General features: G+C 30.8%; 1 protein-coding gene across 5 annotated transcripts in view; it reads right to left on the minus strand.

Moving 5' to 3' along the window:
* The window catches only part of LOC106591189 (tumor necrosis factor ligand superfamily member 13B), a 214,154-nt gene extending 190,379 nt beyond the window's left edge, over positions 1-23,775 (minus strand). Inside the window, exons 1-5 of one of the 5 annotated variants that reach the window (XM_082956119.1) lie at positions 23,496-23,775; positions 22,939-23,074; positions 22,790-22,849; positions 22,464-22,576; positions 20,585-20,720 (exon numbers count right to left, since the gene is read on the minus strand). In XM_082956119.1, the coding sequence (XP_082812245.1) occupies positions 20,585-20,720; positions 22,464-22,576; positions 22,790-22,849; positions 22,939-23,074; positions 23,496-23,678 (628 nt within the window). In that variant the 5' untranslated portion in view covers positions 23,679-23,775. The remainder of the gene's footprint in view (positions 1-20,584; positions 20,721-22,463; positions 22,577-22,789; positions 22,850-22,938; positions 23,075-23,495) is intronic. The other 4 variants (XM_082956116.1, XM_082956118.1, XM_045724270.2 and 1 more) reach the window with 4 other exon arrangements.
* Between the last annotated feature and the right edge of the window lie 681 nt (positions 23,776-24,456).

The following is a 24,456-nucleotide window of genomic DNA, read 5'->3' on the forward strand; positions in this document are numbered from 1 at the left end:
AGTGTTAAATTACTGTAACTATAGTTTTCTATTACTGTAACTATAGTGTTAAATTATTGTAACTATAGTGTTCTATTACTGTAACTATAGTGTTTTATTACTGTAACTAGTGTTTTATTACTGTAACTATTGTGTTATATTACTGTAACTATTGTGTTCTGTTACTGTAACTATAGTGTTCTGTTACTGTAACTATAGTGTTCTGTTACTGTAACTATAGTGTTCTGTTACTGTAACTATAGTGTTATATTACTGAAACTCAACTATAGTGTTATATTACAGTAACTATAGTGTTCTATTACTGTAACTATAGTGTTCTGTTACTGCAACTATAGTGTTCTGCTACTGTAACTATAGTGTTCTGTTACTGTAACTATAGTGTTCTATTACTGTAACTATAGAGTTCTATTACTGTAACTATAGTGTTATATTACAGTAACTATAGTGTTCTATTACTGTAACTCAACTATAGTGTTCTATTCCTGTAACTCAACTATAGTGTTCTATTACTGTAACTATAGTGTTCTATTACTGTAACTATAGTGTTCTATTACTGTAACTACAGTTTTCTATTACTGTAACTAGAGTGATGTTACTGTAACTAGAGTGTTCCATTACAGTAACTATAATGTTCTATTACTGTAACTATAGTGTTCTATTACTGTAACTATAGTGTTAAATTACTGTAACTATAGTGTTAATTACTGTAACTATAGTGTTCTATTACTGTAACTATAGTGGTCTATTACAGTAACTATAGTGGTCTATTACTGTAACTATAGTGTTTTATTACTGTAACTATAGTGTTCTATTACTGTAACTAATGTGTTCTGTTACTGTAACTATAGTGTTCTGTTACTGTAACTATAGTGTTCTTTTACTGTAACTATAGTGTTATATTACTGAAACTCAACTATAGTGTTATATTACAGGAACTATAGTGTTCTAATACTGTAACTATAGTGTTCTGTTACTGTAACTATAGTGTTCAGTTACTGTAACTATAGTGTTCTGTTACTGTAACTATAGTGTTCTGTTACTGTAACTATAGTGTTCTTTTACTGTAACTATAGTGTTATATTACTGAAACTCAACTATAGTGTTATATTACAGTAACTATAGTGTTCTAATACTGTAACTATAGTGTTCTGTTACTGCAACTATAGTGTTCTGTTACTGTAACTATAGTGTTCTGTTACTGTAACTATAGTGTTCTATTACTGTAACTATAGAGTTCTATTACTGTAATTATAGTGTTCTATTACTGTAACTACAGTTTTCTATTACTGTAACTAGAGTGATATTATTGTAACTAGAGTGTTCTATTACTGTAAATATAGTGTTCTATTACTGTAACTATAGTGTTCTATTACTGTAACTATAGTGTTCTATTACTGTAACTCAACTATAGTGTTCTATTCCTGTAACTCAACTATAGTGTTCTATTACTGTAACTATAGTGTTCTATTATTGTAACTATAGTGTTCTATTACTGTAACTATAGTGTTCTATTACTGTAACTACAGTTTTCTATTACTGTAACTAGAGTGATATTACTGTAACTAGAGTGTTCCATTACTGTAACTATAGTGTTCTATTACTGTAACTATAGTGTTAATTACTGTAACTATAGTGTTCTATTACTGTAACTATAGTGGTCTATTACAGTAACTATAGTGGTCTATTACTGTAACTATAGTGTTTTATTACTGTAACTATAGTGTTTTATTACTGTAACTATAGTGTTCTATTACTGTAACTATTGTGTTCTGTTACTGTAACTATAGTGTTCTGTTACTGTAACTATAGTGTTCTGTTACTGTAACTATAGTGTTCTGTTACTGTAACTATAGTGTTATATTACAGTAACTATAGTGTTAAATTACTGTAACTATAGTGTTCTATTACTGTAACTATAGTGTTAAATTACTGTAACTATAGTGTTCTATTACTGTAACTATAGTGTTTTATTACTGTAACTAGTGTTTTATTACTGTAACTATTGTGTTCTATTACTGTAACTATAGTGTTCTGTTACTGTAACTATAGTGTTCTGTTACTGTAACTATAGTGTTATATTACTGAAACTCAACTATAGTGTTATATTACAGTAACTATAGTGTTCTATTACTGTAACTATAGTGTTCTGTTACTGCAACTATAGTGTTCTGCTACTGTAACTATAGTGTTCTGTTACTGTAACTATAGTGTTCTATTACTGTAACTATAGTGTTCTATTACAGTAACTATAGTGTTCTATTACAGTAACTATAGTGTTCTATTACTGTAACTCAACTATAGTGTTCTATTCCTGTAACTCAACTATAGTGTTCTATTACTGTAACTATAGTGTTCTATTACTGTAACTATAGTGTTCTATTACTGTAACTATAGTGTTCTATTACTGTAACTACAGTTTTCTATTACTGTAACTAGAGTGATATTACTGTAACTAGAGTGTTCCATTACAGTAACTATAGAGTTCTATTACTGTAACTATAGTGTTCTATTACTGTAACTATAGTGTTCTATTACTGTATCTATAGTGTTGTATTACTGTATCTATAGTGTTCTATTACTGTAATTCAACTATAGTGTTCTATTACTGTAACTATAGTGTTCTATTACTGTAACTCAACTATAGTGTTCTTTTACTGTAGCTATAGTATTCTATTACTGTTACTATAGTGTTCTATTACTGTAACTATATTGTTCTGTTACTGTAGCTATAGAGTTCTATTACTGTAACTATAGTGTTATATTACAGTAACTATAGTGTTCTATTACTGTAACTCAACTATAGTGTTCTATTCCTGTAACTCAACTATAGTGTTCTATTACTGTAACTATAGTGTTAAATTACTGTAACTATAGTGTTCTATTACTGTAACTATAGTGTTAAATTACTGTAACTATAGTGTTCTATTACTGTAACTATAGTGTTCTATTACTGTAACTACAGTTTTCTATTACTGTAACTAGAGTGATATTACTGTAACTAGAGTGTTCCATTACAGTAACTATAATGTTCTATTACTGTAACTATAGTGTTCTATTACTGTAACTATAGTGGTCTATTACTGTAACTATAGTGTTTTATTACTGTAACTATAGTGTTCTATTACTGTAACTATTGTGTTCTGTTACTGTAACTATAGTGTTCTGTTACTGTAACTATAGTGTTCTGTTACTGTAACTATAGTGTTATATTACTGAAACTCAACTATAGTGTTATATTACAGTAACTATAGCGTTCTAATACTGTAACTATAGTGTTCTGTTACTTCAACTATAGTGTTCTGTAACTATAGTCTTCTGTTACTGTAACTATAGTGTTCTATTACTGTAACTATAGAGTTCTATTACTGTAACTATAGTGTTATATTACAGTAACTATCGTGTTCTATTACTGTAACTCAACTATAGTGTTCTATTCCTGTAACTCAACTATAGTGTTCTATTACTGTAACTATAGTGTTCTATTACTGTAACTACAGTTTTCTATTACTGTAACTAGAGTGATATTACTGTAACTAGAGTGTTCCATTAGTGTAACTCAACTATAGTGTTATATTACAGTAACTATAATGTTCTATTACTGTAACTATAGTGTTCTATTACTGTAAATATAGTGTTCTATTACTGTAACTACAGTGTTCTATTACTGTAACTATAGTGTTCTATTACTGTAACTCAACTATAGTGTTCTATTACTGTAACTATAGTGTTCTATAGTTACAGTAACTATTGAGATCTATTACTGTAACTATAGTGCTATATTACAGTAACTATAGTGTTCTATTACCGTAACTACAGTGTTAAATTACTGTAACTATAGTGTTATATTACTGTAACTATAGTGTTCTATTACTGTAACTCAACTATAGTGTTCTATTACTGTAACTATAGTGTTCTATTACTGTAACTCAACTATAGTGTTCTATTACTGTAGCTATAGTATTCTATTACTGTTACTATAGTGTTCTATTACTGTAACTATAGTGTTCTGTTACTGTAACTATAGTGTTATATTACTGTAACTACAGTGTTCTATTACTGTGTTCTACTTTAGTGTTCTATTACTGTAACTATAGTGTCCTATTACTGTAACTATAGTGTTCTGTTACTGTAACTATAGTGTTCTGTAACTGTAACTATAGTGTTCTGTTACTGTAACTATAGTGTTCTGTTACTGTAACTATAGTGTTATATTACTGTAACTACAGTGTTCTATTACTGTGTTCTACTTTAGTGTTCTATTACTGTAACTATAGTTTTCTATTACTGTAACTATAGTGTTAAATTATTGTAACTATAGTGTTCTATTACTGTAACTATAGTGTTTTATTACTGTAACTAGTGTTTTATTACTGTAACTATTGTGTTATATTACTGTAACTATTGTGTTCTGTTACTGTAACTATAGTGTTCTGTTACTGTAACTATAGTGTTCTGTTACTGTAACTATAGTGTTCTGTTACTGTAACTATAGTGTTATATTACTGAAACTCAACTATAGTGTTATATTACAGTAACTATAGTGTTCTATTACTGTAACTATAGTGTTCTGTTACTGCAACTATAGTGTTCTGCTACTGTAACTATAGTGTTCTGTTACTGTAACTATAGTGTTCTATTACTGTAACTATAGAGTTCTATTACTGTAACTATAGTGTTATATTACAGTAACTATAGTGTTCTATTACTGTAACTCAACTATAGTGTTCTATTCCTGTAACTCAACTATAGTGTTCTATTACTGTAACTATAGTGTTCTATTACTGTAACTATAGTGTTCTATTACTGTAACTACAGTTTTCTATTACTGTAACTAGAGTGATGTTACTGTAACTAGAGTGTTCCATTACAGTAACTATAATGTTCTATTACTGTAACTATAGTGTTCTATTACTGTAACTATAGTGTTAAATTACTGTAACTATAGTGTTAATTACTGTAACTATAGTGTTCTATTACTGTAACTATAGTGGTCTATTACAGTAACTATAGTGGTCTATTACTGTAACTATAGTGTTTTATTACTGTAACTATAGTGTTCTATTACTGTAACTAATGTGTTCTGTTACTGTAACTATAGTGTTCTGTTACTGTAACTATAGTGTTCTTTTACTGTAACTATAGTGTTATATTACTGAAACTCAACTATAGTGTTATATTACAGGAACTATAGTGTTCTAATACTGTAACTATAGTGTTCTGTTACTGTAACTATAGTGTTCAGTTACTGTAACTATAGTGTTCTGTTACTGTAACTATAGTGTTCTGTTACTGTAACTATAGTGTTCTTTTACTGTAACTATAGTGTTATATTACTGAAACTCAACTATAGTGTTATATTACAGTAACTATAGTGTTCTAATACTGTAACTATAGTGTTCTGTTACTGCAACTATAGTGTTCTGTTACTGTAACTATAGTGTTCTGTTACTGTAACTATAGTGTTCTATTACTGTAACTATAGAGTTCTATTACTGTAATTATAGTGTTCTATTACTGTAACTACAGTTTTCTATTACTGTAACTAGAGTGATATTATTGTAACTAGAGTGTTCTATTACTGTAAATATAGTGTTCTATTACTGTAACTATAGTGTTCTATTACTGTAACTATAGTGTTCTATTACTGTAACTCAACTATAGTGTTCTATTCCTGTAACTCAACTATAGTGTTCTATTACTGTAACTATAGTGTTCTATTACTGTAACTATAGTGTTCTATTACTGTAACTATAGTGTTCTATTACTGTAACTACAGTTTTCTATTACTGTAACTAGAGTGATATTACTGTAACTAGAGTGTTCCATTACTGTAACTATAGTGTTCTATTACTGTAACTATAGTGTTAATTACTGTAACTATAGTGTTCTATTACTGTAACTATAGTGGTCTATTACAGTAACTATAGTGGTCTATTACTGTAACTATAGTGTTTTATTACTGTAACTATAGTGTTTTATTACTGTAACTATAGTGTTCTATTACTGTAACTATTGTGTTCTGTTACTGTAACTATAGTGTTCTGTTACTGTAACTATAGTGTTCTGTTACTGTAACTATAGTGTTCTGTTACTGTAACTATAGTGTTATATTACAGTAACTATAGTGTTAAATTACTGTAACTATAGTGTTCTATTACTGTAACTATAGTGTTAAATTACTGTAACTATAGTGTTCTATTACTGTAACTATAGTGTTTTATTACTGTAACTAGTGTTTTATTACTGTAACTATTGTGTTCTATTACTGTAACTATAGTGTTCTGTTACTGTAACTATAGTGTTCTGTTACTGTAACTATAGTGTTATATTACTGAAACTCAACTATAGTGTTATATTACAGTAACTATAGTGTTCTATTACTGTAACTATAGTGTTCTGTTACTGCAACTATAGTGTTCTGCTACTGTAACTATAGTGTTCTGTTACTGTAACTATAGTGTTCTATTACTGTAACTATAGTGTTCTATTACAGTAACTATAGTGTTCTATTACAGTAACTATAGTGTTCTATTACTGTAACTCAACTATAGTGTTCTATTCCTGTAACTCAACTATAGTGTTCTATTACTGTAACTATAGTGTTCTATTACTGTAACTATAGTGTTCTATTACTGTAACTATAGTGTTCTATTAATGTAACTACAGTTTTCTATTACTGTAACTAGAGTGATATTACTGTAACTAGAGTGTTCCATTACAGTAACTATAGAGTTCTATTACTGTAACTATAGTGTTCTATTACTATAACTATAGTGTTCTATTACTGTATCTATAGTGTTGTATTACTGTATCTATAGTGTTCTATTACTGTAATTCAACTATAGTGTTCTATTACTGTAACTATAGTGTTCTATTACTGTAACTCAACTATAGTGTTCTTTTACTGTAGCTATAGTATTCTATTACTGTTACTATAGTGTTCTATTACTGTAACTATAGTGTTCTGTTACTGTAACTATAGAGTTCTATTACTGTAACTATAGTGTTCTATTACTGTAACTATAGTGTTCTATTACTGTAACTATAGTGTTCTATTACTGTAACTACAGTTTTCTATTACTGTAACTAGAGTGATATTACTGTAACTAGAGTGTTCCATTACAGTAACTATAGAGTTCTATTACTGTAACTATAGTGTTCTATTACTGTAACTATAGTGTTCTATTACTGTATCTATAGTGTTGTATTACTGTATCTATAGTGTTCTATTACTGTAATTCAACTATAGTGTTCTATTACTGTAACTATAGTGTTCTATTACTGTAACTCAACTATAGTGTTCTTTTACTGTAGCTATAGTATTCTATTACTGTTACTATAGTGTTCTATTACTGTAACTATAGTGTTCTGTTACTGTAACTATAGAGTTCTATTACTGTAACTATAGTGTTATATTACAGTAACTATAGTGTTCTATTACTGTAACTCAACTATAGTGTTCTATTCCTGTAACTCAACTATAGTGTTCTATTACTGTAACTATAGTGTTAAATTACTGTAACTATAGTGTTCTATTACTGTAACTATAGTGTTAAATTACTGTAACTATAGTGTTCTATTACTGTAACTATAGTGTTCTATTACTGTAACTACAGTTTTCTATTACTGTAACTAGAGTGATATTACTGTAACTAGAGTGTTCCATTACTGTAACTATAGTGTTCTATTACTGTAACTATAGTGTTAATTACTGTAACTATAGTGTTCTATTACTGTAACTATAGTGGTCTATTACAGTAACTATAGTGGTCTATTACTGTAACTATAGTGTTTTATTACTGTAACTATAGTGTCCTATTACTGTAACTATTGTGTTCTGTTACTGTAACTATAGTGTTATATTACTGAAACTCAACTATAGTGTTATATTACAGTAACTATAGTGTTCTATTACTGTAACTATAGTGGTCTATTACAGTAACTATAGTGGTCTATTACTGTAACTATAGTGTTTTATTACTGTAACTATAGTGTTCTATTACTGTAACTAATGTGTTCTGTTACTGTAACTATAGTGTTCTGTTACTGTAACTATAGTGTTCTTTTACTGTAACTATAGTGTTATATTACTGAAACTCAACTATAGTGTTATATTACAGGAACTATAGTGTTCTAATACTGTAACTATAGTGTTCTGTTACTGTAACTATAGTGTTCTGTTACTGTAACTATAGTGTTCTGTTACTGTAACTATAGTGTTCTTTTACTGTAACTATAGTGTTATATTACTGAAACTCAACTATAGTGTTATATTACAGTAACTATAGTGTTCTAATACTGTAACTATAGTGTTCTGTTACTGCAACTATAGTGTTCTGTTACTGTAACTATAGTGTTCTATTACTGTAACTATAGTGTTCTATTACTGTAACTATAGAGTTCTATTACTGTAATTATAGTGTTCTATTACTGTAACTACAGTTTTCTATTACTGTAACTAGAGTGATATTACTGTAACTAGAGTGTTCTATTACTGTAAATATAGTGTTCTTTTACTGTAACTATAGTGTTCTATTACTGTAACTATAGTGTTCTATTACTGTAACTCAACTATAGTGTTTTATTACTGTAACTATAGTGTTCTATTACTGTAACTATTGTGTTCTGTTACTGTAACTATAGTGTTCTGTTACTGTAACTATAGTGTTCTGGTACTGTAACTATAGTGTTCTTTTACTGTAACTATAGTGTTATATTACTGAAACTCAACTATAGTGTTATATTACAGGAACTATAGTGTTCTAATACTGTAACTATAGTGTTCTGTTACTGCAACTATAAGGTTCTGTTACTGTAACTATAGTGTTCTGTTACTGTAACTATAGTGTTCTATTACTGTAACTATAGAGTTCTATTACTGTAATTATAGTGTTCTATTACTGTAACTACAGTTTTCTATTACTGTAACTAGAGTGATATTACTGTAACTAGAGTGTTCTATTACTGTAACTATAGTGTTCTATTACTGTAACTATAGTGTTCTATTACTGTAACTCAACTATAGTGTTCTATTCCTGTAACTCAACTATAGTGTTCTATTACTGTAACTATAGTGTTCTATTACTGTAACTATAGTGTTCTATTACTGTAACTACAGTTTTCTATTACTGTAACTAGAGTGATATTACTGTAACTAGAGTGTTCCATTACAGTAACTTTAATGTTCTATTACTGTAACTATAGTGTTCTTTTACTGTAACTATAGTGTTATATTACTGAAACTCAACTATAGTGTTATATTACAGGAATTATAGTGTTCTAATACTGTGACTATAGTGTTCTGTTACTGCAACTATAGTGTTCTGTTACTGTAACTATAGTGTTCTATTACTGTAACTATAGAGTTCTATTACTGTAATTATAGTGTTCTATTACTGTAACTACAGTTTTCTATTACTGTAACTAGAGTGATATTACTGTAACTAGAGTGTTCTATTACTGTAAATATAGTGTTCTATTACTGTAACTATAGTGTTCTATTACTGTAACTATAGTGTTCTATTACTGTAACTCAACTATAGTGTTCTATTCCTGTAACTCAACTATAGTGTTCTATTACTGTAACTATAGTGTTCTATTACTGTAACTATAGTGTTCTATTACTGTAACTATAGTGTTCTATTACTGTAACTACAGTTTTCTATTACTGTAACTAGATTGATATTACTGTAACTAGAGTGTTCCATTACAGTAACTTTAATGTTCTATTACTGTAACTATAGTGTTCTATTACTGTAACTATAGTGTTAATTACTGTAACTATAGTGTTCTATTACTGTAACTATAGTGGTCTATTACAGTAACTATAGTGGTCTATTACTGTAACTATAGTGTTTTATTACTGTAACTATAGTGTTCTATTACTGTAACTATTGTGTTCTGTTACTGTAACTATAGTGTTCTGTTACTGTAACTATAGTGTTCTGTTACTGTAACTATAGTGTTATATTACTGAAACTCAACTATAGTGTTATATTACAGGAATTATAGTGTTCTAATACTGTGACTATAGTGTTCTGTTACTGCAACTATAGTGTTCTGTTACTGTAACTATAGTGTTCTATTACTGTAACTATAGAGTTCTATTACTGTAATTATAGTGTTCTATTACTGTAACTACAGTTTTCTATTACTGTAACTAGAGTGATATTACTGTAACTAGAGTGTTCTATTACTGTAAATATAGTGTTCTATTACTGTAACTATAGTGTTCTATTACTGTAACTATAGTGTTCTATTACTGTAACTCAACTATAGTGTTCTATTCCTGTAACTCAACTATAGTGTTCTATTACTGTAACTATAGTGTTCTATTACTGTAACTATAGTGTTCTATTACTGTAACTATAGTGTTCTATTACTGTAACTACAGTTTTCTATTACTGTAACTAGAGTGATATTACTGTAACTAGAGTGTTCCATTACAGTAACTTTAATGTTCTATTACTGTAACTATAGTGTTCTATTACTGTAACTATAGTGTTAATTACTGTAACTATAGTGTTCTATTACTGTAACTATAGTGGTCTATTACAGTAACTATAGTGGTCTATTACTGTAACTATAGTGTTTTATTACTGTAACTATAGTGTTCTATTACTGTAACTATTGTGTTCTGTTACTGTAACTATAGTGTTCTGTTACTGTAACTATAGTGTTCTGTTACTGTAACTATAGTGTTATATTACTGAAACTCAACTATAGTGTTATATTACAGTAAATATAGTGTTCTAATACTGTAACTATAGTGTTCTGTTACTGCAACTACAGTGTTCTGTAACTATAGTGTTCTGTTACTGTAACTATAGTGTTCTATTACTGTGACTATAGAGTTCTATTACTGTAACTATAGTGTTATATTACAGTAACTATAGTGTTCTATTACTGTAACTCAACAATAGTGTTCTATTCCTGTAACTCAACTATAGTGTTCTATTACTGTAACTATAGTGTTCTATTACTGTAACTACAGTATTCTATTACTGTAACTAGAGTGATATTACTGTAACTAGAGTGTTCCATTACTGTAACTCAACTATAGTGTTATATTACAGTAACTATAATGTTCTATTACTGTAACTATAGCGTTCTATTACTGTAAATATAGTGTTCTATTACTGTAACTACAGTGTTCTATTACTGTAACTACAGTGTTCTATTACCGTAACTCAACTATAGTGTTATATTACAGTAACTATAGTGTTCTATTACTGTATCTCAACTATAGTGTTCTATTACTGTAACTATAGTGTTCTATTAATGTAATGATAGTGTTCTATTACTGTATCTCTACTATATTGTTCTATTACTGTAACTATAATGTTCTATTACTGTAACTATAGTGTTATTTTACTGTAACTCAACTATAGTGTTATATTACTGTAACTCAACTATAGTGTTCTATTACTGGTCTTCCATTCATTTGACAAAGTCATTAAATATACTTGAATTTAGAATACATTCTGACACATTTCTTCATTGCCTATTACTGAAACTCAACTATAGTGTTACATTACTGTAACTATAGTGTTCTATTACTGTAACTATAGTGTTATATTACAGTAACTATAGTGTTATATTACAGTAACTAGTATTAAATTACTGTAACTACAGTGTTCTATTACTGTGTTCTATTATAGTGTTCTATTACTGTAACTATAGTGTTCTATTACTGTAACTATAGTGTTCTGTTACTGTAACTATAGTGTTCTGTTACTGTAACTATAGTATTCTGTTACTGTAACTATAGTGTTATATTACTGTAACTATAGTGTTATATTACAGTAACTATAGTGTTAAATTACTGTAACTATAGTGTTCTATTACTGTAACTATAGTGTTAAATTACTGTAACTATAGTGTTCTATTACTGTAACTATAGTGTTTTATTACTGTAACTATTGTGTTCTGTTACTGTAACTATAGTGTTATGTTACTGTAACTATAGTGTTCTGTTACTGTAACTATAGTGTTATATTACTGAAACTCAACTATAGTGTTATATTACAGTAACTATAGTGTTCTATTACTGTAACTATAGTGTTCTGTTACTGCAACTATAGTGTTCTGCTACTGTAACTACAGTGTTCTGTTACTGTAACTATAGTGTTCTATTACTGTAACTATAGTGTTCTATTACAGTAACTATAGTGTTCTATTACTGTAACTCAACTATAGTGTTCTATTCCTGTAACTCAACTATAGTGTTCTATTACTGTAACTATAGTGTTCTATTACTGTAACTATAGTGTTCTATTACTGTAACTACAGTTTTCTCTTACTGTAACTAGAGTGATATTACTGTAACTAGAGTGTTCCATTACAGTACCTATAATGTTCTATTACTGTAACTATAGTGTTCTATTACTGTAAATATAGTGTTCTATTACTGTAACTACAGTGTTCTATTACTGTAACTAGAGTGTTCTATTACTGTAATTCAACTATTGAGTTCTATTACTGTAACTATAGTGCTATATTACAGTAACTATAGTGTTCTATTACTGTAACTATAGTGTTATATTACAGTAACTATAGTGTTATATTACTGTAACTACAGTGTTAAATTACTGTAACTATAGTGTTATATTACTGTAACTATAGTGTTCTATTACTGTAACTCAACTATAGTGTTCTATTACTGTAACTATAGTGTTCTATTACTGTAACTCAACTATAGTGTTCTATTACTGTAGCTATAGTATTCTATTACTGTTACTATAGTGTTCTATTACTGTAACTCTAGTGTTCTATTACTGTAACTATAGTGTTCAATTACTGTAACTATAGTGTTCAATTACTGTAACTATAGTGTTATATTACTGTAACTATAGAGTTAAATTACTGTAACTCAACTATAGTGTTCTATTACTGCATCTATAGTGTTATATTACTGTATCTATAGTGTTCTATTACTGTATCTATAGTGTTCTATTACTGTAACTCAACTATAGTGTTCTATTACTGTAACTATAGTGTTCTATTACTGTAACTATTGTGTTCTGTTACTGTAACTATAGTGTTCTGTTACTGTAACTATAGTGTTCTGTTACTGTAACTATAGTGTTCTGTTACTGTAACTATAGTGTTATATTACAGTAACTATAGTGTTAAATTACTGTAACTATAGTGTTCTATTACTGTAACTATAGTGTTAAATTACTGTAACTATAGTGTTCTATTACTGTAACTATAGTGTTTTATTACTGTAACTAGTGTTTTATTACTGTAACTATTGTGTTCTATTACTGTAACTATAGTGTTCTGTTACTGTAACTATAGTGTTCTGTTACTGTAACTATAGTGTTATATTACTGAAACTCAACTATAGTGTTATATTACAGTAACTATAGTGTTCTATTACTGTAACTATAGTGTTCTGTTACTGCAACTATAGTGTTCTGCTACTGTAACTATAGTGTTCTGTTACTGTAACTATAGTGTTCTATTACTGTAACTATAGTGTTCTATTACAGTAACTATAGTGTTCTATTACAGTAACTATAGTGTTCTATTACTGTAACTCAACTATAGTGTTCTATTCCTGTAACTCAACTATAGTGTTCTATTACTGTAACTATAGTGTTCTATTACTGTAACTATAGTGTTCTATTACTGTAACTATAGTGTTCTATTAATGTAACTACAGTTTTCTATTACTGTAACTAGAGTGATATTACTGTAACTAGAGTGTTCCATTACAGTAACTATAGAGTTCTATTACTGTAACTATAGTGTTCTATTACTATAACTATAGTGTTCTATTACTGTATCTATAGTGTTGTATTACTGTATCTATAGTGTTCTATTACTGTAATTCAACTATAGTGTTCTATTACTGTAACTATAGTGTTCTATTACTGTAACTCAACTATAGTGTTCTTTTACTGTAGCTATAGTATTCTATTACTGTTACTATAGTGTTCTATTACTGTAACTATAGTGTTCTGTTACTGTAACTATAGAGTTCTATTACTGTAACTATAGTGTTCTATTACTGTAACTATAGTGTTCTATTACTGTAACTATAGTGTTCTATTACTGTAACTACAGTTTTCTATTACTGTAACTAGAGTGATATTACTGTAACTAGAGTGTTCCATTACAGTAACTATAGAGTTCTATTACTGTAACTATAGTGTTCTATTACTGTAACTATAGTGTTCTATTACTGTATCTATAGTGTTGTATTACTGTATCTATAGTGTTCTATTACTGTAATTCAACTATAGTGTTCTATTACTGTAACTATAGTGTTCTATTACTGTAACTCAACTATAGTGTTCTTTTACTGTAGCTATAGTATTCTATTACTGTTACTATAGTGTTCTATTACTGTAACTATAGTGTTCTGTTACTGTAACTATAGAGTTCTATTACTGTAACTATAGTGTTATATTACAGTAACTATAGTGTTCTATTACTGTAACTCAACTATAGTGTTCTATTCCTGTAACTCAACTATAGTGTTCTATTACTGTAACTATAGTGTTAAATTACTGTAACTATAGTGTTCTATTACTGTAACTATAGTGTTAAATTACTGTAACTATAGTGTTCTATTACTGTAACTATAGTGTTCTATTACTGTAACTACAGTTTTCTATTACTGTAACTAGAGTGATATTACTGTAACTAGAGTGTTCCATTACTGTAACTATAGTGTTCTATTACTGTAACTATAGTGTTAATTACTGTAACTATAGTGTTCTATTACTGTAACTATAGTGGTCTATTACAGTAACTATAGTGGTCTATTACTGTAACTATAGTGTTTTATTACTGTAACTATAGTGTCCTATTACTGTAACTATTGTGTTCTGTTACTGTAACTATAGTGTTATATTACTGAAACTCAACTATAGTGTTATATTACAGTAACTATAGTGTTCTATTACTGTAACTATAGTGGTCTATTACAGTAACTATAGTGGTCTATTACTGTAACTATAGTGTTTTATTACTGTAACTATAGTGTTCTATTACTGTAACTAATGTGTTCTGTTACTGTAACTATAGTGTTCTGTTACTGTAACTATAGTGTTCTTTTACTGTAACTATAGTGTTATATTACTGAAACTCAACTATAGTGTTATATTACAGGAACTATAGTGTTCTAATACTGTAACTATAGTGTTCTGTTACTGTAACTATAGTGTTCTGTTACTGTAACTATAGTGTTCTGTTACTGTAACTATAGTGTTCTTTTACTGTAACTATAGTGTTATATTACTGAAACTCAACTATAGTGTTATATTACAGTAACTATAGTGTTCTAATACTGTAACTATAGTGTTCTGTTACTGCAACTATAGTGTTCTGTTACTGTAACTATAGTGTTCTATTACTGTAACTATAGTGTTCTATTACTGTAACTATAGAGTTCTATTACTGTAATTATAGTGTTCTATTACTGTAACTACAGTTTTCTATTACTGTAACTAGAGTGATATTACTGTAACTAGAGTGTTCTATTACTGTAAATATAGTGTTCTTTTACTGTAACTATAGTGTTCTATTACTGTAACTATAGTGTTCTATTACTGTAACTCAACTATAGTGTTTTATTACTGTAACTATAGTGTTCTATTACTGTAACTATTGTGTTCTGTTACTGTAACTATAGTGTTCTGTTACTGTAACTATAGTGTTCTGGTACTGTAACTATAGTGTTCTTTTACTGTAACTATAGTGTTATATTACTGAAACTCAACTATAGTGTTATATTACAGGAACTATAGTGTTCTAATACTGTAACTATAGTGTTCTGTTACTGCAACTATAAGGTTCTGTTACTGTAACTATAGTGTTCTGTTACTGTAACTATAGTGTTCTATTACTGTAACTATAGAGTTCTATTACTGTAATTATAGTGTTCTATTACTGTAACTACAGTTTTCTATTACTGTAACTAGAGTGATATTACTGTAACTAGAGTGTTCTATTACTGTAACTATAGTGTTCTATTACTGTAACTATAGTGTTCTATTACTGTAACTCAACTATAGTGTTCTATTCCTGTAACTCAACTATAGTGTTCTATTACTGTAACTATAGTGTTCTATTACTGTAACTATAGTGTTCTATTACTGTAACTACAGTTTTCTATTACTGTAACTAGAGTGATATTACTGTAACTAGAGTGTTCCATTACAGTAACTTTAATGTTCTATTACTGTAACTATAGTGTTCTTTTACTGTAACTATAGTGTTATATTACTGAAACTCAACTATAGTGTTATATTACAGGAATTATAGTGTTCTAATACTGTGACTATAGTGTTCTGTTACTGCAACTATAGTGTTCTGTTACTGTAACTATAGTGTTCTATTACTGTAACTATAGAGTTCTATTACTGTAATTATAGTGTTCTATTACTGTAACTACAGTTTTCTATTACTGTAACTAGAGTGATATTACTGTAACTAGAGTGTTCTATTACTGTAAATATAGTGTTCTATTACTGTAACTATAGTGTTCTATTACTGTAACTATAGTGTTCTATTACTGTAACTCAACTATAGTGTTCTATTCCTGTAACTCAACTATAGTGTTCTATTACTGTAACTATAGTGTTCTATTACTGTAACTATAGTGTTCTATTACTGTAACTATAGTGTTCTATTACTGTAACTACAGTTTTCTATTACTGTAACTAGATTGATATTACTGTAACTAGAGTGTTCCATTACAGTAACTTTAATGTTCTATTACTGTAACTATAGTGTTCTATTACTGTAACTATAGTGTTAATTACTGTAACTATAGTGTTCTATTACTGTAACTATAGTGGTCTATTACAGTAACTATAGTGGTCTATTACTGTAACTATAGTGTTTTATTACTGTAACTATAGTGTTCTATTACTGTAACTATTGTGTTCTGTTACTGTAACTATAGTGTTCTGTTACTGTAACTATAGTGTTCTGTTACTGTAACTATAGTGTTATATTACTGAAACTCAACTATAGTGTTATATTACAGGAATTATAGTGTTCTAATACTGTGACTATAGTGTTCTGTTACTGCAACTATAGTGTTCTGTTACTGTAACTATAGTGTTCTATTACTGTAACTATAGAGTTCTATTACTGTAATTATAGTGTTCTATTACTGTAACTACAGTTTTCTATTACTGTAACTAGAGTGATATTACTGTAACTAGAGTGTTCTATTACTGTAAATATAGTGTTCTATTACTGTAACTATAGTGTTCTATTACTGTAACTATAGTGTTCTATTACTGTAACTCAACTATAGTGTTCTATTCCTGTAACTCAACTATAGTGTTCTATTACTGTAACTATAGTGTTCTATTACTGTAACTATAGTGTTCTATTACTGTAACTATAGTGTTCTATTACTGTAACTACAGTTTTCTATTACTGTAACTAGAGTGATATTACTGTAACTAGAGTGTTCCATTACAGTAACTTTAATGTTCTATTACTGTAACTATAGTGTTCTATTACTGTAACTATAGTGTTAATTACTGTAACTATAGTGTTCTATTACTGTAACTATAGTGGTCTATTACAGTAACTATAGTGGTCTATTACTGTAACTATAGTGTTTTATTACTGTAACTATAGTGTTCTATTACTGTAACTATTGTGTTCTGTTACTGTAACTATAGTGTTCTGTTACTGTAACTATAGTGTTCTGTTACTGTAACTATAGTGTTATATTACTGAAACTCAACTATAGTGTTATATTACAGTAAATATAGTGTTCTAATACTGTAACTATAGTGTTCTGTTACTGCAACTACAGTGTTCTGTAACTATAGTGTTCTGTTACTGTAACTATAGTGTTCTATTACTGTGACTATAGAGTTCTATTACTGTAACTATAGTGTTATATTACAGTAACTATAGTGTTCTATTACTGTAACTCAACAATAGTGTTCTATTCCTGTAACTCAACTATAGTGTTCTATTACTGTAACTATAGTGTTCTATTACTGTAACTACAGTATTCTATTACTGTAACTAGAGTGATATTACTGTAACTAGAGTGTTCCATTACTGTAACTCAACTATAGTGTTATATTACAGTAACTATAATGTTCTATTACTGTAACTATAGCGTTCTATTACTGTAAATATAGTGTTCTATTACTGTAACTACAGTGTTCTATTACTGTAACTACAGTGTTCTATTACCGTAACTCAACTATAGTGTTATATTACAGTAACTATAGTGTTCTATTACTGTATCTCAACTATAGTGTTCTATTACTGTAACTATAGTGTTCTATTAATGTAATGATAGTGTTCTATTACTGTATCTCTACTATATTGTTCTATTACTGTAACTATAATGTTCTATTACTGTAACTATAGTGTTATTTTACTGTAACTCAACTATAGTGTTATATTACTGTAACTCAACTATAGTGTTCTATTACTGGTCTTCCATTCATTTGACAAAGTCATTAAATATACTTGAATTTAGAATACATTCTGACACATTTCTTCATTGCCTATTACTGAAACTCAACTATAGTGTTACATTACTGTAACTATAGTGTTCTATTACTGTAACTATAGTGTTATATTACAGTAACTATAGTGTTATATTACAGTAACTAGTATTAAATTACTGTAACTACAGTGTTCTATTACTGTGTTCTATTATAGTGTTCTATTACTGTAACTATAGTGTTCTATTACTGTAACTATAGTGTTCTGTTACTGTAACTATAGTGTTCTGTTACTGTAACTATAGTATTCTGTTACTGTAACTATAGTGTTATATTACTGTAACTATAGTGTTATATTACAGTAACTATAGTGTTAAATTACTGTAACTATAGTGTTCTATTACTGTAACTATAGTGTTAAATTACTGTAACTATAGTGTTCTATTACTGTAACTATAGTGTTTTATTACTGTAACTATTGTGTTCTGTTACTGTAACTATAGTGTTATGTTACTGTAACTATAGTGTTCTGTTACTGTAACTATAGTGTTATATTACTGAAACTCAACTATAGTGTTATATTACAGTAACTATAGTGTTCTATTACTGTAACTATAGTGTTCTGTTACTGCAACTATAGTGTTCTGCTACTGTAACTATAGTGTTCTGTTACTGTAACTATAGTGTTCTATTACTGTAACTATAGTGTTCTATTACAGTAACTATAGTGTTCTATTACTGTAACTCAACTATAGTGTTCTATTCCTGTAACTCAACTATAGTGTTCTATTACTGTAACTATAGTGTTCTATTACTGTAACTATAGTGTTCTATTACTGTAACTACAGTTTTCTCTTACTGTAACTAGAGTGATATTACTGTAACTAGAGTGTTCCATTACAGTACCTATAATGTTCTATTACTGTAACTATAGTGTTCTATTACTGTAAATATAGTGTTCTATTACTGTAACTACAGTGTTCTATTACTGTAACTAGAGTGTTCTATTACTGTAATTCAACTATTGAGTTCTATTACTGTAACTATAGTGCTATATTACAGTAACTATAGTGTTCTATTACTGTAACTATAGTGTTATATTACAGTAACTATAGTGTTATATTACTGTAACTACAGTGTTAAATTACTGTAACTATAGTGTTATATTACTGTAACTATAGTGTTCTATTACTGTAACTCAACTATAGTGTTCTATTACTGTAACTATAGTGTTCTATTACTGTAACTCAACTATAGTGTTCTATTACTGTAGCTATAGTATTCTATTACTGTTACTATAGTGTTCTATTACTGTAACTCTAGTGTTCTATTACTGTAACTATAGTGTTCAATTACTGTAACTATAGTGTTCAATTACTGTAACTATAGTGTTATATTACTGTAACTATAGAGTTAAATTACTGTAACTCAACTATAGTGTTCTATTACTGCATCTATAGTGTTATATTACTGTATCTATAGTGTTCTATTACTGTATCTATAGTGTTCTATTACTGTAACTCAACTATAGTGTTCTATTACTGTAACTATAGTGTTCTATTAATGTAATTATAGTGTTCTATTACTGTATCTCTACTATAGTGTTCTATTACTGTAACTATAATGTTCTATTACTGTAACCATAGTGTTATATTACTGTAACTATAGTGTTCTTTTACTGTAACTCAACTATAGTGTTATATTACTGTAACTATAGTGTTCTGTTACTGTAACTATAGTGTTCTATTACTGTAACTATAGCGTTATATTACTGTAACTCAACTATTACTGTAACTATAGTGTTATATTACTGTAACTACAGTGTTGTATTACTGTAAATCAACTATAGTGTTCTATTACTGTAACTATAGTGTTATATTACTGCAATTATAGTGGTCTATTACTGTAACTCCACCATAGTCTCTTGCATATTGCTTATTTTCTTTATGTAGTCAGATCAATATTTTAATATGCTAATTGCTTAGTCTCATTACGAGTCACGTGAGGTATTTATAGTATCATACATGATAAATATTTCTGTCCCCTACAACTCAACTCCCATTTTCACAACACTGATGGAAGTACCACCAAAGGGTATCCCACTAGTGGAAACACCACAGGTGTTGGGTTGGGTTCACCTCCAGTGTGGCAGGTATTGGCACAGTTGGTCTGGGGCATCTCCTGTAGACAGCGGAGCAGCTCTGTGGATCTCTGACTGGTTCCTCGACTACGCACTATGTGACCCATGATGGTGCCTGGACTCTGGAACAACACCTGGGAAACAACAGGACGAACCATGTAGTCATCGTAATGTAGTACACTGGCTGACAGGGTTCTAACCCAGGTCTCCTGTGTCCCAGATTAGCCTGCTGAGCCAAACACCTAGGGGGGCCTCAAGCAAGGTTAGCATGGTGACCAAATCGTTCACAAACATTGGCACATTCTAAGATCCCATGACAGTATCGGTAATGTGTTTTCGGACCCTCCCTTGGTCGTATTCTCGCGGGGCAGAAATCTCAGAGATCAATTGGTAAACTCTGATTTACCACCCCAAGATATTCTTGCACATCGTCTATTTGCGCCCCTACTGGATGGAAACTACAACTGTAATGGCTGTACTCAATGCAATGGCACTTATAAATGTAGATCCTTTAAACACCCCCAAACAGGGAAACAGATCCCAATCAAAGGTGTTATCACATGCTCCACTAAGGCAGTTATTTATCTTATAACTTGTCCTTGTGGTAAAAATGATGTGGGTAAAAAAAAGCGTCAATTAAAAGTACAAATCTCGGAGCATCGTAGCACCATTAGGTGCAAAAACTTGACTTACCCAGTTGCAGCCCACTTTTTGGAAGCAAACCACTCCATTTCGTCCCTACGTTATATTGGCATCGAACACGTCAGCCTCCCTAGGAGAGAGGGGTGACCTCGACAATTTATTGTTAAAACGAGAGGCTGCCTGGATCTTTAATTTAAAGACCCTTGCTCCCTTCGGTCTCAACATAGACTTTGATCTGAAGCCATTCTTGTGATTATTATGATTTTGCTATTGTAAAAGTGTGTAGGCTTATAGAGCCAAATTGTATCTATGATCGTACGCTATCCATTTATGTTTTTTGTATACTATTTTAATATATGATAATTAACCAATGATATCAGGCCACACCCGGCCATGATTACAGACACCTGTGTGTGTCCTTTGACATGATATAAACGAGTCATCCTGCAGTGTTTGTCATTACACCCTGATGAAGACAGCTTGTCTGTCCAAACGTTGGTTATTACATTATTACATCTGAGCTCCTAGAGTGTGCGGCTCTCCTTTAATTTTTCAAGTGTTCTACTTCGCTAGCCAGCACCTCGCCTAAATAGGTGTGCGTTTCTATCACCTCTAGATTAGCATGGTGACTGAACCATCTCCCAAGCCCAGGGCCTCAAGCAAGGTTAGCATGGTCACCAAACCATCTCCCAAGCCCAGGGCCTCAAGGAAGGTTAGCATGGTGACCAAACCATCTCCCAAGCCCAGGGCTTCAAGGAAGGTTAGCATGGTGACTAAACCATCTCCCAAGCCTAGGGCCTCAAGCAAGGTTAGCATGGTGACCAAACCATCTCCCAAGCTAAGGCCTCAAGGAAGGTTAGCATGGTGACCAAACCATCTCCCAAGCCCAGGGCCTCAAGGAAGGTTAGCATGGTGACCAAACCATCTCCCAAGCCTAGGGCCTCAAGCAAGGTTAGCATGGTGACCGACCCATCTCCCAAGCCCTCAAGGAAGGCTAGCATGGTGCCCGACCCATCTCCCAAGCCCAGGGCCTCAAGGAAGGTTAGCATGGTGACCGAACCATCTCCCAAGCCCAGGGCCTCAAGGAAGGTTAGCATGGTGACTGAACCATCTCCCAAGCCTGGGGCCTCAAGGAAGGTTAGCATGGTGACCAAACCATCTCCCTTACATTTTCCGCATAAACCATTAAGTACATTGATATGCAAGACAAAGGGGTGGTATCTCTGACAGTATACCTGGCCAAACACCATGAAGAAGCCTTCTTGTTGGATGATGATTCTGTCTCCAGTGGAAGAGATGGCTTCCCCTTGATGCAAGGCAACTGTCCAAGGAATCACCGTCACATTTCCTGGGGAAGAAAAATAACATAAGTCGCAAATTGTTTTGGGGGGGAGCCCCATCTGGGACATGAACCAGCGACTAACAACCCACCACAATTAGCTGTTACACCAAGAGATCCTAACTCCTTGGTGAGGTTGTTTGTTGTTTTGTTAAGGTTGTTAGAACACGTCTAGCTTGTGATGGAGATTGAACCAAAAATTAAAATGAGTAAAGTATTTACCTCTAACAAATGGCTGTTCCTTTGTGTTGGCTGACAGCTGCAGAAACGACTGCTGAACTACTGACAGAAAAGTTAGTGAGATACTTAAGGTGGCATAAAAACATGAACTGTCCTCAAAGACCTAAATGCTCAATGACACTAACTCATACCTACTGTACCTCCACTACAGCCTGCCTGCTCCCATTTCATTCTCAGAGAGGATGCTGTTGGTGAACACAGAGTCTGAGAGTCTTTCTCTGTCTGTCTCTGTTGCTGTGAATTTAGGGAAGCTGCTTGCTTTGATCTCTGACAGGAAACAGAAGGCAAATAAAAGTATCTCCCTTTACATACAGGGGGGTCAGGGTAGCCTAGTGGTTAGAGTGTTGGGCTAGTAACCGAAAAGTTGCAAGTTCGAATCCCCAAGCTGACATGGTACAAATCTGTTGTTCTGCTCCTGAACAAGGCAGTTAACCCGCTGTTCCTAGGCCGTCATTGAAAATAAGAATTTGTTCTTAACCTACTTGCCTAGTTAAATAAAGGTAAAATTAAACATGTCCTCCTCAGAACATAAGACAATGCAATAAACATTATGCTCCTTAGAGCTTTTAAACAATAGTGGAGTAAATTATCTCTATGTTATCCACACGTTAGTCTTGTGCAAGCTATCCTTAGAACATAAACCTGTGTAGTAACTGCTACCTATATACACAATTTAAAAATCACATACCTCCCATGTTCTGGACATACCAGTGATCATCCTGTCAGTGGATTCTTTAGAATGTGGCATTAGGTTTGAAATATCTCCTCTGAGTTTGTTAATATCATCTTGTAGAACTGTTACTTTGTATACAAGGAAGAAGCTAAAAAATACAGTTAATGTTGATACAAATAGTAAAACACCGTACAGCATGGTCAGGCATAGAGATATGTCCTCACAACACACTGACAGGGTGTTGTCACACTTCAATAATGGCCACACTTCCCAATGGAACTCTATTCCCTTTTTAGCGCACTACTTTTGCTCAGGGCCTATAGGCATTTGGGATGCACCCATAACATTTTCTTGACCCCGGAAGTTTAGAATGTGTTTCCGTTTCAGAATCAAAACATAAATGAGGAAGTATTTTTTTAAAGACAGCCACTGTTATTGTTTCTGTAGAATTGGCTTTGGTGGAAAGGGTGCATTAGGGAGGCAGCCTGTACAACCTGTTTAGAGTGAGTTCAGATTAGGGCAGACAGCAGAGTGAGTTCCGATTAGGGCAGACAGCAGAGTGACTTCAGATTAGGGAAGACAGCAGAGTGAGTTCAGATTAGGGCAGACAGCAGAGTGAGTTCAGATTAGGGCAGACAGCAGAGTGAGTTTGCAGTTGATTGTGAAACTCCCAGACTCACATACTGTGCATTCAGAAAGTATTCAGACCCATTCCCTTTTTCCACATTTTGCAGCTTTATTCTAAAATGGATTAAATAATAAATAATCCTCATCAATCTTCACACAACACCCCATAATGACAACGAGTCGACAGATTTTTAGAAATATAGAAATATCTTATTTACATAAGTATTCAGACCCTTTGCTAACCTCTATCAATCAATACCACAGGCTGGGAGAATTCAGGCACCATACAAATGTTATAAAACAGTATGTGTCAGCGCAGTATCCTTCCTGTTTATAAAAACGTGTTTAT

The sequence above is a fragment of the Salmo salar genome, chromosome 09 (genome assembly GCF_965601325.2).
Source record: "Salmo salar chromosome 09, fSalSal1, whole genome shotgun sequence".
NCBI lineage: Eukaryota > Metazoa > Chordata > Actinopteri > Salmoniformes > Salmonidae > Salmo > Salmo salar.